Source organism: Chiloscyllium plagiosum, chromosome 2 (genome assembly GCF_004010195.1).
Source record: "Chiloscyllium plagiosum isolate BGI_BamShark_2017 chromosome 2, ASM401019v2, whole genome shotgun sequence".
In the NCBI taxonomy this organism is placed as follows: Eukaryota; Metazoa; Chordata; class Chondrichthyes; order Orectolobiformes; family Hemiscylliidae; genus Chiloscyllium; species Chiloscyllium plagiosum.
In genome coordinates this window covers 38793132-38808003 of record NC_057711.1, presented here as the reverse complement: position 1 = coordinate 38808003, position 14872 = coordinate 38793132, and the positions used below count along the sequence as shown (strand labels likewise).

Here is a 14872-nt window from a genome sequence, read left to right as displayed (position 1 = left end):
CGCATAAGCCTACCATGGGGAACCTTATCAAATGCCTTACTAAAATCCATGTACACTACATCCACTGCTCTACCCTCATCCACATGCTTGGTCACCTCCGCAAAGAATTCAATAAGACTTGTAAGGCAAGACCTACCCCTCACAAATCCGTGCTGGCTGTCCCTAATCAAGCAGTGTCTTTCCAGATACTCATATCCTATTCCTTAGTACCCTTTCCATTACTTTGCCTACCACCGAAGTAAGACTAACTGGCCTGTAATTCCCGGCCCTATTCCCTTTTTTGAACAGGGGCACAACATTCGCCACTCTCCAGTCCCCTGGTAGCACCCCCATTGACAGTGAAGACGAAAAGATCATTGCCAATGGCTCTGCAATTTCCTCTCTTGCTTCCCACATAATCCTAGGATATATCCCATCAGGCCCGGGGGACTTGTCTATCCCTAAGTTTTTCAAAATGCCCAACACATCTTCCTTCCTAACAAGTATCTCCTCTAGCTTACCAGTCCGTTTCATACTCTCCTCTTCAACAATACGGTCCCTCTCATTTGTAAATACTGAAGAAAAGTATTCATTCAAGACCTCTCCTATCTCTTCCGACTCAATACACAGTCTCCCACTACGTCCTTGATCGGACCTACCCTCGTTCTCGTCATTCTCATGTTTCTCACATACACATAAAAGGCCTTGGGGTTATCCTTGATCCTACCCGCCAAAGATTTTTCATGCCCTCTCTTAATCCCTTTCTTCAGCTCCCTCCTGGCTATCCTGTATCCAACGCTCTGTCTGAACCTTGTTTCCTCAGCCTTATGTAAGCCTCCTTCTTCCTCTTTACTAGATATTCAACCTTCCATGTCAACCAAGGTTCCCTCACACGACCATCTCTTTCCTGCCTGACAGGTACATACTTATCAAGGACATGTCGTATCTGTTCCTTGAAAAAGTTCCACATTTCAATGACATCCTTCCCTGACAGCCTATGCTCCCAACTTATGCTCCTCAGATCCTGTCTTGCAGCATCGTATTTACCCTTCCCCCAATTGTAAAACCTACTCTGTTGCATGCACCTATCTCTCTCCATAACCAAGGTGAAAGTCACAGAATTGTGGTCACCATCACCAACATGCTCACCCACTAACAAGCCCATCACTTGTCCTGGTCCGTTACCAAGTACCAAATCCAATATGGCCTCCCCTCTGGTTGGACAATCTACATAATGAGTTAGACAAGCTTCCTGGACACACTGCACAAACACCGCCCCGTCCAATCTACTTGATCTAAAGAGCTTCCAATCAATATTTGGGAAGTTGAAATCGCAACTACCCTGTGGCTTCTGCACCTTTTCAAAATCTGTTTCTCAATCTGTTTCTCCACATCTCTGCTGCTATTGGGGGGCCTATAGTAAACACCCAACAAGGTGACTGCTCCTTTCCTATTTCTGACTTCAGCCCATACTACCTCCAAAGGCAGATCCCCCTCGAACTGCCTTTCTGCAGCCATTATGGAAGTTGAAGTCGCCCATGACTACGACCCTGTGGCAACAGCACCTTTCCACAATCTGTTTCCCCATCTGTTTCTCCACATCTCTGCTGCTATTGGGGGGGCTATAGTAAACACCCAACAAGGTGACTGCACCTTTCCTATTTCTGACTTCAGCCCATACTACCTCCAGAGGCAGATCCCCCTCAAACTTCCTTTCTGCAGCCGTTATACCATTTCTAATTAGCAATGCCACCCCCCCTCCTTTTTTCCCACTCTCCCTAATCTTACTGAAACACCTGTAACCAGGGACCTCCAACAGCCATTCCTGTCCCACATCTATCCACGTTTCCGTGGTGGCCACAACATCGTAGTCCCAGGTACCGATCCACGCCTTAAGTTCACCCACCTTATTTCTGATACTCCTTGCGTTGAAGTATACGCACTTGAGCCCATCTCTGTGTCCGCAAGTAGCCCCTGTCAGTGCTACCTTCTCCACAGCCTCCCTACATTCTTGGAGATCCTGACAAACAGCTAACCTACTTGCTGGACTACAAGTCCGGATCCCATCCCCCTGCCAAATTAGTTTAAACCCCCCCGAAGAGTGCTAGCAAACCTACCTCCCAGGATATTGGTGCCCTTCTGGTTCAGGTGCAACCTGTTGATCGGGTGTTTTTCTCATCCTTTAACACTAAGAGCAGGAGGGTAGCCATACTTGTCCAGAAGAAGCTTCCATATAATTTAATAGATTGTGTTAAAGATGACTATGGCTGGTTTGTTATCCTTAAAGCCCTAACACATGGCGAGGAATTTGGTATTTAAAATGTCTATTGTCCTCCAGCCCAATCCCTTAAATTTTTGACTGATGCACTATCTAAGCTGATGGCCTTTGCATCGCAGCATGTTATCATTGGGGTGGGAGGTAGAGACTTTAATTGCCTTATGGATCCTGTGCTGGATAAAATGCCCAAAGGTCCCCCGAAAGCTTTCTCCATAATTGAAACAGTTGGGTGATCTATGTGTGGAACTGGGGTTGGTAGACATTTGGAGACATCTACATCCTATGGGCAGGGACTTTACGCTCTTTTCCAATCTTCATAAGTGCCATACGAGGATTATTTTTTCCCTAACTCCCGCAATAAAATGGAGTCCTTTTCTTGATTTGATTGTATCTTGTTCAATTAGGAATATTGCCACCTCGAGATCAAGGATAATGCAATGAGCTCATGGTACTGGCAAATGGATTCCTTCATCCTCAAGGACAGCAAATTTGTTGAGTACTTTTCTAGGGAATTTGATGCATTTTTGGCCACCAACTCTGGTACAGCTAGTAATCTGTCCATTCTTTGGGAGACTGCTAAGGCCTATGCTAGAGGGATAATCATACTTGGCCAGACAGAAGCGATGTAAGGGAAAGCAGCAGCGTCTGCTCGAGGCACAATTGAAGGCAGCTGAGATGGCATATTATAGTAGACCGTCAGTGGCTAAGCAGCAGATCACAGCCCTTCGATTCGCCTGAAACTCCATGCCTTCACATACAACCAAAATGGAACCGTCCTTTGCAAAGCAAAGGTTGTTTCAGCATTGTGATAGGCCAGGTAAACATTAAATAAGGGAATGGGACTCTTATTTGTAATGCTACAAAGATCAATGTGGCATTTCAAAGGTTCTATTCTGAACTGTAACAGTCTGAATGTTGTGAGGATAGACGGGATAAAATGGAGTCCTTTTTTAGGAACTTGGATCTTCCTGGGGCATCTGCCGGGCAGCCGTCTCTCCTTAGTGCTCCATTAACAGCACAAGAGATACAGGAGGTGGGGGTGAGGTAACTTCAAAGTGGAAACGCACCCAGCCTTGATTGTCTTCCCAGTGAGTTTTATAAAGGATTTGTAAACATACTGTCAGGACTGAGCTCGACATACATAACTATTCAAACTGCCTCCCGCCATCCTTGAGAGAGACTAATATCTCTCTTATCCTCAAGAGAACTGTGTTTCATAATAGACCTTAAATTCTGATTATAAAATTTTGTCTAAGACTTTGGCATCGAGGTTGGAAGGGGTGCTGCCCTCTATTATTAAAGAAGATCAGATGGGCTTTATAAAGGGTCGCAGATCCTCCAATGATGTTAGGAGGTTGCTTAACATGTTTTGTGTGCTAGCAGTAATTGGTTCTAGGGTTGATGGTCTCTTTGGACACAGAGAAGGCTTTGATTGGGTGGAATGGCAGTCATTTTTTATACCCTGGAGTGGTTTGGCCTGGGTGAAGTGTTTACTAGATGGGTAAGGGTCCTTGACAGTGATTCTCTGGCGGCAGTTCTCACCAATGGTATAATGTCTGATAATTTTAACAGTGGTAGGGCCAGTTGGCAAGTCTGTCCCCTTTCACCATTGCTGTTCACATTGTTGATTGAGCCATTGGTGGAGGCCATTCATGGGCACCCTAATATAGCTGCCCCAAAGGTGGGGTCGAATGTGCATAAGATTACACTACATGTGGATGATGTTCTTATTTTTCTCTCAAATCCAGCAGTCTCAGTGCCCTATTTGATAGAGTGTATTAATTCATTTGGTTTTTTTCTCAGCTTACAAGATCAATTTTTCAAAGTTGGAGGCTATGGCTATGAGGGCTTTAGGGGAATACCTGGCATGAAAAGTGGGTTCCCCTTTAAGTGAGCACAGGGAGGTTTTCCTTACTTGGCTAATTTTGTTCATTTGTTTGACAAGATTAAACAAGACCTTCAAAGATTGGTGGTGGGGGAGGGTCCTTCCAATATCACAGTTGGGTCGAGTCACTCTTATCAAAATGAATGTTCTTCCTCACTTATTGTACCCTTTGCGGATGCTCCCTTTGCTCTTTCCTAGGCAAACATTTCCGAAATTGAATGGCTGGTTTAATTCTTATATTTGGTGTTATAACCAGCCCCTTATTAAGCTTGCAAAACTGCAATTGGCCCAGAGATTGGGGGGAGTGGACCTCAAAGACATTAGATGGTATCAACTGAGCTCCCTCCTATCTTTTGTAAGTGACTGGGCCTGTGGGGACTTGGCGTCTACATGGTTGGACACTGAGACCTCCCAGACCAAGTGTCCTCGTATCAACCTGTTGTGTTTAGACAAAATGAGGACAGTTACTGAACACTGCCATAATCCAATAGTTACTAATACGGTCAAAGCATAGAGGGCAATGAGGCAGATGGAGGGTAATATGTCTAAACCATCTTTTCTTACTCCCATAGTTGGCATGCCGAGTTTCCATCCAGGGACAATGGATCCCAGGTTTAAACTTTGGGCGGGTAGGGGAGTCTCTTGTTTGGGTGATCTGTTTGAGGGTGAAACGTTGATGTTGTTTGCTCAAATAACTCGGAAATATGGATTGTTGAGTAGGGACTTCTTCTGTTTCTTTGAGATTAAAGATTTTATCCAAAAGGAGACCACTTTTTTAACTGAGTGTTATAGATCTGATATGGAAAAGAGGGTGCTTCAGACTAAGCACTCTTTCACTGAGTACTCTCTATCATTTGTTGGAGGGAGGTTCCTCGGGTGACATCGAGAATCTACATGAGGTCTGAGGGACAGAGTTAGGTGTTGAGATTACTTCAGAAACATAGGAGGACATTTGAGAGAATGCGAGGAGGATTTCATTGTGTAATAGGACCCATGTTATACCATTAAAGATTCTTCATAAGGCTCATCTGGCCCCAGATCATCTTGCAAAACTTAAGCAGGGAGCATCTTCAATGTGCCACAAATGTAAGATAAATACGGGTGCCCTCACTCACTGTTTGTGGTCCTGCCACAGGTTCTGTTGTGGCAGGAGTAATAGAGAGGGTCTTGGGGACCAAAGTCAAGATGGACCCGGTCTCTTTGCTCCTGGGTCTACCAAATTTACCTCACTTAGATGTACGTGGGAAAAACCTTTTTAACATTTTGCAAGGCAGAACATTCTGATGTGTTGGGTGCCTGAGAACCCTGAGTCTGTCGGGTGGTGCAAGTTAATTATGAAACACATTCCTTTAGACTTTTTTACAAATATGATGCACCAGGAAACAAACAACTTTTACAAGATGTACTTTTACAAGTAATTTTTGAATCATTTGGAAGCAGATCTGTCCGCCGTTTTGATGAGGGCTTTTGTCTCGCCATGATGGTTTGGTCTGATAAACCTAAGAACATGAGAGGAAGAATTTCGATCAAGTGTGGGTTTAATAATTGATGCTCTTGAAGTGGCATTATTTATTTATTGATTTGTAATAAGTGTAGTTTTGATTTCTTTTGTACAGTAATCTAGCAGTTGGTTTATTGTCATTCTTGATGTTATGACATTATATTTTCATGTTTCTATAACTTGCTAATTTTGTAAAGAAAAATTTTTCAATGAAAATGTTTTACAAAATAAATACAGCTCAACATTACCTTGAACAAATACTGCTTTTTGGAGCTGCCTTCTGCTAAAATTAGATGAAGAGAGTGAAATGACAAAAGATCAAAAATTATTTTTAACATAATAAATGTTCGAGGTTGTACCTTTTAAAATCCAACTTGATCCCCTTGTCTGATTGCCGTACTTCACTCAGCCAATTATGCAATGTATTGTCACTGTCAGTTTCAGGAGGATGGGCCATGATAGGCTCTCCTCTATGTGACCCCTGGCTCGCAATAAGAATATCTGCTTCAATCATATGTGCATCACCTGGTGTGAATTAAAAACACGTATATTTTAATAATGGATGCCCAGAAGAAAATTTTAATCAATACATTTAAGCTAGAGTCAGCCATAGAGACCACTATTAGGTATATTGTGTTAAAAGGAAATCTCCTGAATTTTTTCATTATTCTGTTTGGAATAACGAACATCAAGAATACCAGCCTTGTTGTCTGAAATTTCCTACAATAAGATGTAAGGTGCTCACTGAAAGATTCTCAGACCACAGTTAGCTAATATAGACAGGAGAAAGTGAGGACTGCAGATGCTGGAGATCAGAGTCGAGTGTGTGATGCTGGAAAAGCACAGCAGGTCAGGCAGCATCAAGGAACAGGAGAATCAACATTTCGGGCATAAGCCCTTCATCAGGAATCCTGATGAAGGGCTTATGTCCGAAACGTCAATTCTTCTGCTCCTCTAATATAGACAGTTGCCTGTTAGCAAAGAACTTTTAGATAACTTATTAGGTTTGTTACATGATACCTTAGTTAATTAGACAAAAAAACCTCAAGAGAATCAAGAATGGTTTACTGATACCAGACGATGAACTGGCAGTTGGCACAACATGTATCAATCTCATTACTGTTGAGTGGACAGCATCTCACTCTCCCAGTTTTAGTGTTAGTGAAATCTTCCCTTGGATTTCCTTCTCTTCTTTTGGTCCAACTCACATCTGAAGGATATAGCTGCCCAGCAAGCATTGCCCCTTGACCTGGGCTACTGGCTGACATGCCTTGTTTTGAAAGGTAGGCAATTTATGGTGTCAGTCACTTAGTTGAAACTTGTAGCAAATGAACATGGAACAACTTTCATGATATCAGAGTAGCAACTCAAGGTTAGCTTACATTATAGAAGAGCAGACCCTTCTGTTTTTCCTAAAGAATTTGGGGTATTGAGCACCACTGGCCTGGAAATCCTTGTAATCTTTCCTTTAGCCTGCCTTTGGGTCCTTATTAGAGATTTGGATATTGCTGACAAGCATCATTAATTACTCATTCCTAACTGTCCTGGACAAGGTGATGGCGGGCTGCCTTCTTGAATGAATGCAATCTTTGGGACATAGGGACCCCCATAGTGCTGGGAGTTCCAGGATTTTAACCCAGTGACAGTGAAGAAACGATGATTATGGATCGAAGTCGGGGTGGCATATGAATTGCAGGGAACTTGGAAATGGTGGTGTTCCATGACGAGTTCAGGAGTGTATGCCAGGAGCAGCACCTGGCACACCTAAAGTGAGTTGTCAAGTTGGTGAAGCTACCAAATAGGACTTCTTGCATGTCAGACACTAAGTAGCAAGTGATAGACAGAGCTAAGCGAACCCAAATCCAATGGACCAGATCGAAGCTCTGCAGTCATGCCACATTCAGTTGCAAGTGGTGATGGACAATCAAACAACTCACTGAAGGAGGTGGCTCCACCTCAGCTTCCTGCAGAGGTCGCCAGGATCACAGATACTGTTCTTCAGTCAATTTGACTTACTCCACATGGTACCAGAGAAATGGTTGGAGGCACTGGTTACTGCAAAAGCTATTTTTCCTGACAACATTCCATCAACAGTACTGAAGATTTAGGATGCAGCAGGTTCTAGAGTATGAGTCAAACTGTTGCAGTACAGCTAAAATATTGGCATCTATCTGACAATGTGGAAAATTACCCAGACATGGTATCAAGCTGTTGTTGAAGTTGCACTCATCCAAGTAAGAGGGAGATAGGAGCTGAGTTGTTCACTACAGAATTCCTAGCCTTTGACATACTCTTGTAGCCACGATATTTATATGCCTGGTTCAATTTAGTTTCTGATCAATGGTAATCTCAATAATGTTGATGGTAGAAGATTCAGCAGATAGTACCATTACATGTCAAAATATGTAAGTTAGTGGTTGAATGTCACTCAAGTGAACATTATTTTCTACTTTTCAATCCAATATTGGTTGTTCTCCAGGTCACACTGTATGGACACACTGTGTGAAGTGACACAAATGGTGCTGAAAATTATGCAACTATTTTTGCTGGAGGAAAGGTCAATCTTGAAGAAACTGAAGATGGTTGGGCCTAGCACACTGGCTTAGAAACTCCTGCAAAGATGTGCTGGGGCTGTGACGATTGTCCTCCAATAAACATAACCAACGTCCTTTGTACTAAGTACAACTTCAATCAGTGGAGAGTTTTCTCTAATTCTAATGAATATCAATGATACCACATTCATAGAAAAGCTGCCTTGACATCAAGGGCACTAATTCTCAACTCATCTTTGAAGTAAAGCTCTTTAGTGCATGTATGGACCATAGCTATAATGAGGTCAGAAGAAGACGACTGAAATCTTTCAAATTTTTTTCTTTTTTTTTGAAGTAACACACTGACTGTGGCCCAGCCAGCACAGAGTCAGTGCCCTAAACTGAGGGGACTCTAAATCTCCTGGTTATTTTTTTTCCTTCTCTTTTTCTCTCTTATCTAAAAAACCCCACACTGCCGCCGAAATGTGGTAGTGCTTATATTTTACTGAGATCTTTAGATTTGAGTCCATATCTCAGATTGTACTTTATTTTAAAACAGATACATGAACTACAGTATTGTAAAGGCAAAATATGGCAGACACTGGTAATCTAAAATAAAAACAGAGTACTTGAACTATTCATCAACAGAGATGAAGAGTTAATTTTTCAGGTTGATGGAAAGGTCACCAAAATCTTAACTCCAAATCTTCCACCACAAATGCTGCATCATGGGCTGAGTATTTCCAACATTTTGTTTGATTTTAAATTACAGCATTGGTGAATTGATTCTAGAGTTTCCTCTTAACATTCAAAGTGATGTGGTGGATATTAATAGCCAGCAGAACATTTCACTATGATAGAATCAGTGCACATTTATGAAAGTGAAGTTGATCAAGATACAATGATCCTAAAATTGTGGTAGAATCATTCTGTTACATTCATTTAAAAACAAATTGCAAATTAACTTGCCCATACAATAACTTCGGATTAAGAGTTTTCAAAAACTGTATTATGGACTTCAGAAACATTCTAGGTACTCATAATCTTGATTTGTGTTCAAAATAGTTGAAAATTATTCATAGTCATACAGCACAGAAACAGACTCTTTGGTCAACTAGTTCATGCCGACCAAGTTTCCCAAACTAAACTAGTCCCACTTGCCTGTGTCTGGCTCAATTCTCTCTAAATCTTTCCCATTCACATAACTGTCTAAATATCTTTTAATTGCAGGAACTGTACCTGCATCTACCACTTCCTCTGGTAGTTTATTCCACATACCCTCTGTGTTAAAACATTGCCCCGTTACCTTTTAAATCTTTCTCCTCTCACCTTAAAAATATGCCCCTTAGTTTTGAACTCCCCACTGTAGGGAAAAGACCTTTACTATTCACCTTCTCTACATCCCTCATGGTTTTATAAACCTCTATAAAGTCTCCCCTCAACCTCCTATGCCTCAGTGAAAAAAAGTTCCAGCTTATCCAGCTTCTCCTTATAACTCAAACCCTCCAGTCCCAGAAACATCCTGGTAAATGGTGGCACAGCGGTTAACACTGCTGCCTCACAGCGCCAGGGACACAGATTTGATTCCAGCCTCGTGCGACTGTTTGTGTGGAGTTTGCACGTTCTCCCTGTGTCTGCATGGGTTTCCTCCAGTTTCCTTCCACATTCCAAAAATGTGCAGGTTAGGTGAATTGGCCAATCTAAATTGCCATAGTGTTATGTGCCCTAGTCAGAGGAAAATGAGTCTTGGTGGGTTACTCTTCGGATGGTCAGCATGGACTGGTTGGGCTGAAGGGCCTGTTTCCACATTGTAGGGAATCTAATCTAAATCTTTTCTGAACCCTCTCTTATTTAATACTATCCTATCTATAGCACAATGACCAGAACTGGACAGAGTACTTCAAAATAGTCCACATAATTTAGAACTAAGAGCACCGTCATACAAATGCTGAGTGACTAAAAATATTTACTTTGTTTTCGAGAAACAAGGCATTACAGGTTAGTTTAGATTCCTTCCAGGATGGAAACAGGCCCTTCAGCCCAACAAATCCACAGTGACCCTCCGAAGAGTAACCTACCCTATATTTACCCCTGATTTGACAATTTAGTATGGCCAATTCATCTGATCTGCACATCTTTGGATTGTGGGAGGAAACCAATGCAGACACGAGGAGAATGGGCAAACTCCACACAGACAGTTGCCCGAGGTGGGAATCAAACCCCGGTCTCTGGTACTGAGAGGCAGCAGTGTTTACCCCTGAGCCACCGTGCCAGATGAATGGCAATGTTGCAATGAATATATTTTAGTGTAAATAGGGTCATTAACATTTCTCCAGTAATACTAGTTAGGAGGATACATAGCTGAGTATTACAAAAGATGATTTGGAGACTCATTCAATTTACTATGCCACTAAATCTAGAATTCAGGTTAAGCGTATTTATCTGAAAAAGCACGGCAGGTGTTTCTCAATTATAACAGAATAAAAATAGCATTGAATTGGGACTTTTGGACAAAAAAGTATTTCTTTGTACATTTTATCACTGACACTGTAACAAGAATATTCACCTCTGAAAGGTAAGTGCTCAAATGCTTCAATTTTGCTGTTTAATGAAAAGATAATGCCAATTTAATGTTAGCATTAAGATCTTACCATTTTGTTCATATTTCATTCTTTAATATTCATATTTCTATTTTACATGTATTCATCTCCATGACTTTCACCGATTAGAGTTACTACACAATCCCTTGGTCAAAAGATTCTGGGATCAATGCTGCTTACAGAGTCTAACTTACCCAACTATGCACCCCAAATAGTATCTTTACCTTCTGCTACATAGTAATCACTTTATGCACTGCAATTGTCTTTTTTCTGTATCTCTGATATCATCTTACTTTTCAGTGCTTCTTCCATTTGTGCCTTTCTGTTGGCAGCATGATACCAGATGATTTCCACTGCATCATGAGAGGAGATTCTTCCTTGTTTACGAAAGTACTCCACTACATTTTCTCCACCATCTGGTCAACAAAATAGCTTTAATTTATCACATGACAGTTTCATTAGAAGAAATTAAAATGTGCGTGTTTCTTTCACATGCCCATGTCACGAACACTGAATTTTTCAAGATTATGTTCTAAAATTTAACTTTATCTCAAAAAGTAAAATAGATAGTTCTGAAAAATGGGGTGAAATCCTATAAATACCTTAGTTTGGTGACATGCTCATGACACTTGAGAACCAAAGGGAAAGAAAATCAAATTGAAACCCATGAAATGTTGGGCTGCAGTTTTCTACCACCCTTCACATAGGTTCACAGCTCAGAAAACAAAAGTTGTTAGTGTACAGGAGTTGAAAAAAATCTGCATTAAAAATGAAGAGGGATGCATTTAAGGATTCTGCTTCTGTTTAAAAGGAAGGGACAGAACAGACAAAACTCGAAGATACGGGGAAAGTGATTCATCGGGATATGCCTTGTTGTGATAAATATCTGAGAGACTAAGTGGAAGTGAAGAAGTTGGCAAGAGATACTGGAAGATTTGACCTGGTATGGCAAGGTGTAATCCTCAGTTCTGAGAAAGGTTAGAATAATGATGTTTTAAGGTAACACAGATTAAAGATGATATTTTTAGCAGCAGGTAAGCTAATACAGGGAGGGATCAGGCAACATTACAGCTGTGAAAGTCTGCAACCAATGCAATGGGGCATACACTGTCAGATCTCATCTTGGAGTCAGACACAACAATAGGAGAGTGAACATTACAGTTCAGTCTCAGACAATGACTAACATGAAGAACGGAGTTGCTGATGGAGGCTGAAGACGATAGCTTTGTTCACCTCTACACTTGGCTGGAGAAAATACCTGCTCACCCAACATAAGAAATAAATCGAGGAGATGAGAAAGGTGGTGGGGAGAACGCGGTCATGAGTGTCTACAGTTTCATTAGAAGAAATTAAAATGTGCGTGTTTCTTTCACATGCCATGTCACAGAACATGATACTGTGTCTTCAGCAACTAAAACAGAAACTGTTGAAAAAATTGAGCAGGTCTGGCAGCATCTGAGGAGAGAATGCGGAATTATCGTTTGCGGTCCAAAAGGAAATTGCCTTTTCATTGTAAATTGGCCATCTGTAGATTTTTCTGACAGGACCAACCAGTGCGAAAATTCAGTATTGGTAGTGAAGAGTTAAAAATCACAACACCAGGTTATAGTGCAACAGGTTTAATTGGAAGCATTAGCTTTCGGAGCACTGCTCCTTCATCAGGTGGTCGTGGAGTACACAATTGTAAGACACAATTTATAGCAAAAGTTTACAGTGTGATGTAAGTCTATCATCTGTTAGAATGATCATGTTAGTTTCACTTCTTTCATATGTAAATCACAAACTTTTTTTTAAAAAGTCACATTCTCAGGTTAACTTTAACAATTGGTGTTAGCCCAGATAATGTGTTGAAGGTGTTAGCCCCCTGGGTTCCCTGTCTGTGCCATAATGTTTAGACTAATTCAAATCTAAAAAATGAGTTAACAGAGTCTTAGCAGTTTCATGCAGTTTTTGAGCAAAGTACGATATAATTCTGCAAGTACAAATTCCGAAGTACTTCCAATTAAACCTATTGGACTATAACCTGGTGTTACGTGATTTTTAACTTTGTACACCCCAATCCAACACCGGCATCTCCAAATCAGGTAGTGAAGGGTGCAGTTATGGATAGCAATGGAAGCAGAGCAGCATGTGGATGAGAAATTAGATTAATGTCACAGTTAGATTCCTGGGGGACACCCCCGGAAGCAATATCCTGGGGCTGGGGTGAAAACTTATTACAATCGTTCTCTATCTAGGAACACAGAACATGAAACTGAAACCAGGGAACAGCACACCACCCACACGGATGGGAAGAGTGTCAGAGGAAAAGTGGTGTGGCCTGTGATTTCGAAGATTATACAAACATTTAGAAGACAGACCCTCCCCCACTCTAATATGAAAACACTCTTTGGGACAATTAAGTTGACGTCGGCCCCGTCAGGAAGACCACGGGATAAGGATGAGCATCCCTATGTTTAAACGTTCATGGGGTGAGGCTCAGCCTCGGCTGCTCACTGTGAAGGATAAACAGAAGGACATACCGTTAGCCCGAGTACCATCTCCCCGGCGACCGCACTCACGGACCTCCATCACGAGCCGGCCACTCCTGCGCACGCACCTTTGCCAGGGCCCGGACCGGCCTCGCGCATGACAACAGGGAGTTCAGGTCATTTCATGCAATTAGCATCCTGTTGTTTTAACTAGCACACAGCAAAATCAACTCTTCCCCTCTTTAAAGCCGTGCTTCTTTAAGCGCACACCCGACGTTTTCGTCAACATTGAACGATTCCGTGACAATTTCAATCAAATTGTACTTTTCACAACAATCAATGCAGAAACCTTTCCCTGTTCCCTATCCTAAATCTTTACTGTTACGTTTGTCCTCCTAGAACCATGTTGCTAAAGGAAACCCGTTTAAAAGCCGAGAAGCTTCACTGAAACTGTACAAGGCATTAGTGAGACAGTGCTAGTCGGATTGGCCATGGAAATGCAGGGTTACAGTAGAGGTGAATCCTAATTATTATGTTCTTATCTCTTTAAAAATTAGACCATTTGGCCTTTTGAGTCTAATGGTTGATTGTATTGTGATCTTAGCTCCACCTTCTTGGCTGCAACCCATAGCTTCAGACATCCACTGGTTTATTTAAAAAAAAGACGAACTGAACCTTTAATAAATTTAAAGACCCCCTCCACTACATTCAAGGGAAAAGAATTCCACACTCATCCTCTGAAGGTGAATAAAATCTCATCGCTATCTGAAGAGGGGGACCCTCTTGGTGTTAAACTATGTCCCCTAACTTTCACTTCCCCAATAAGTAAAATTAACCTCAGGACATCCACCGTATCCAGTCCTCTCAAAAGCTTTTACGTTTCAATAAGATCAACTTTCATTCTTACAAACACCACCACAGTCATGGAGATGTATAACACAGAAACAGAGCCTTCGGTTGAACTCATCCATGCCAATTAGATATCCTAACCTAATCTAGTCCCATTTGCCAGCACTTGGCCCATATCCCTCTAAACTCTTCCTATTCATATATCCATCTAGATGCCTTTTAAATTCTGCAATTGTACCAGCCTCCACCACTTCCTCTGGCAGCTCATTCCATACATGTATCACACGCTGCATTAAAAAGTTGCTCCTTAGGTTCCTTTTATAGCTTTCCTTGTTCACCCTGAATGTATGCCCTCTAGTTCTGGACTCCCCCACCTCAGGGAAAAGACGTCTGTTGATCCTAACCATGCCCCTCACCCCTCAGCCTTCGACCCTCTAGGGAAACTAGCCCCAGCCTATTCAATCTCTCCCTATAGCTCAAATCCTCCAATCCTGGCAACATGTTTGTAAGTCTTTTCTGAACGTTGTCAAGTTTCACAACATACTTCCGATAGGAAGGAGACCAGGATTGCACGCAATATTCCAAAAGTGGTCCAACTAATGTCCTGTACAGCTGCAACATGACCTCCCAACTCCTGCACTCAATGCTCTGATCAATAAAGGAAAGCATACGAAATGCCTTCTTCTCTGTCCTATCTACTTGCAAGCCTACTTTCAAGGAACTACGAACCTGCACTCCAAGGCCTTTCTTCAAAAGTTAAATCCTCCAGGGTCGGCTG

General features: G+C 41.8%; 1 protein-coding gene across 1 annotated transcript in view; it reads right to left on the bottom strand.

Annotated features, from left to right (window-relative positions):
* Nucleotides 1-13446, bottom strand: part of fam151b (family with sequence similarity 151 member B) — a 27688-nt gene extending 14242 nt beyond the window's left edge. Inside the window, exons 1-3 of the mRNA XM_043708131.1 lie at nt 13297-13446; nt 11068-11190; nt 6003-6168 (exon numbers count right to left, since the gene is read on the bottom strand). Of these exons, the coding sequence (XP_043564066.1) occupies nt 6003-6168; nt 11068-11190; nt 13297-13345 (338 nt within the window). The 5' untranslated portion in view covers nt 13346-13446. The remainder of the gene's footprint in view (nt 1-6002; nt 6169-11067; nt 11191-13296) is intronic.
* Between the last annotated feature and the right edge of the window lie 1426 nt (nt 13447-14872).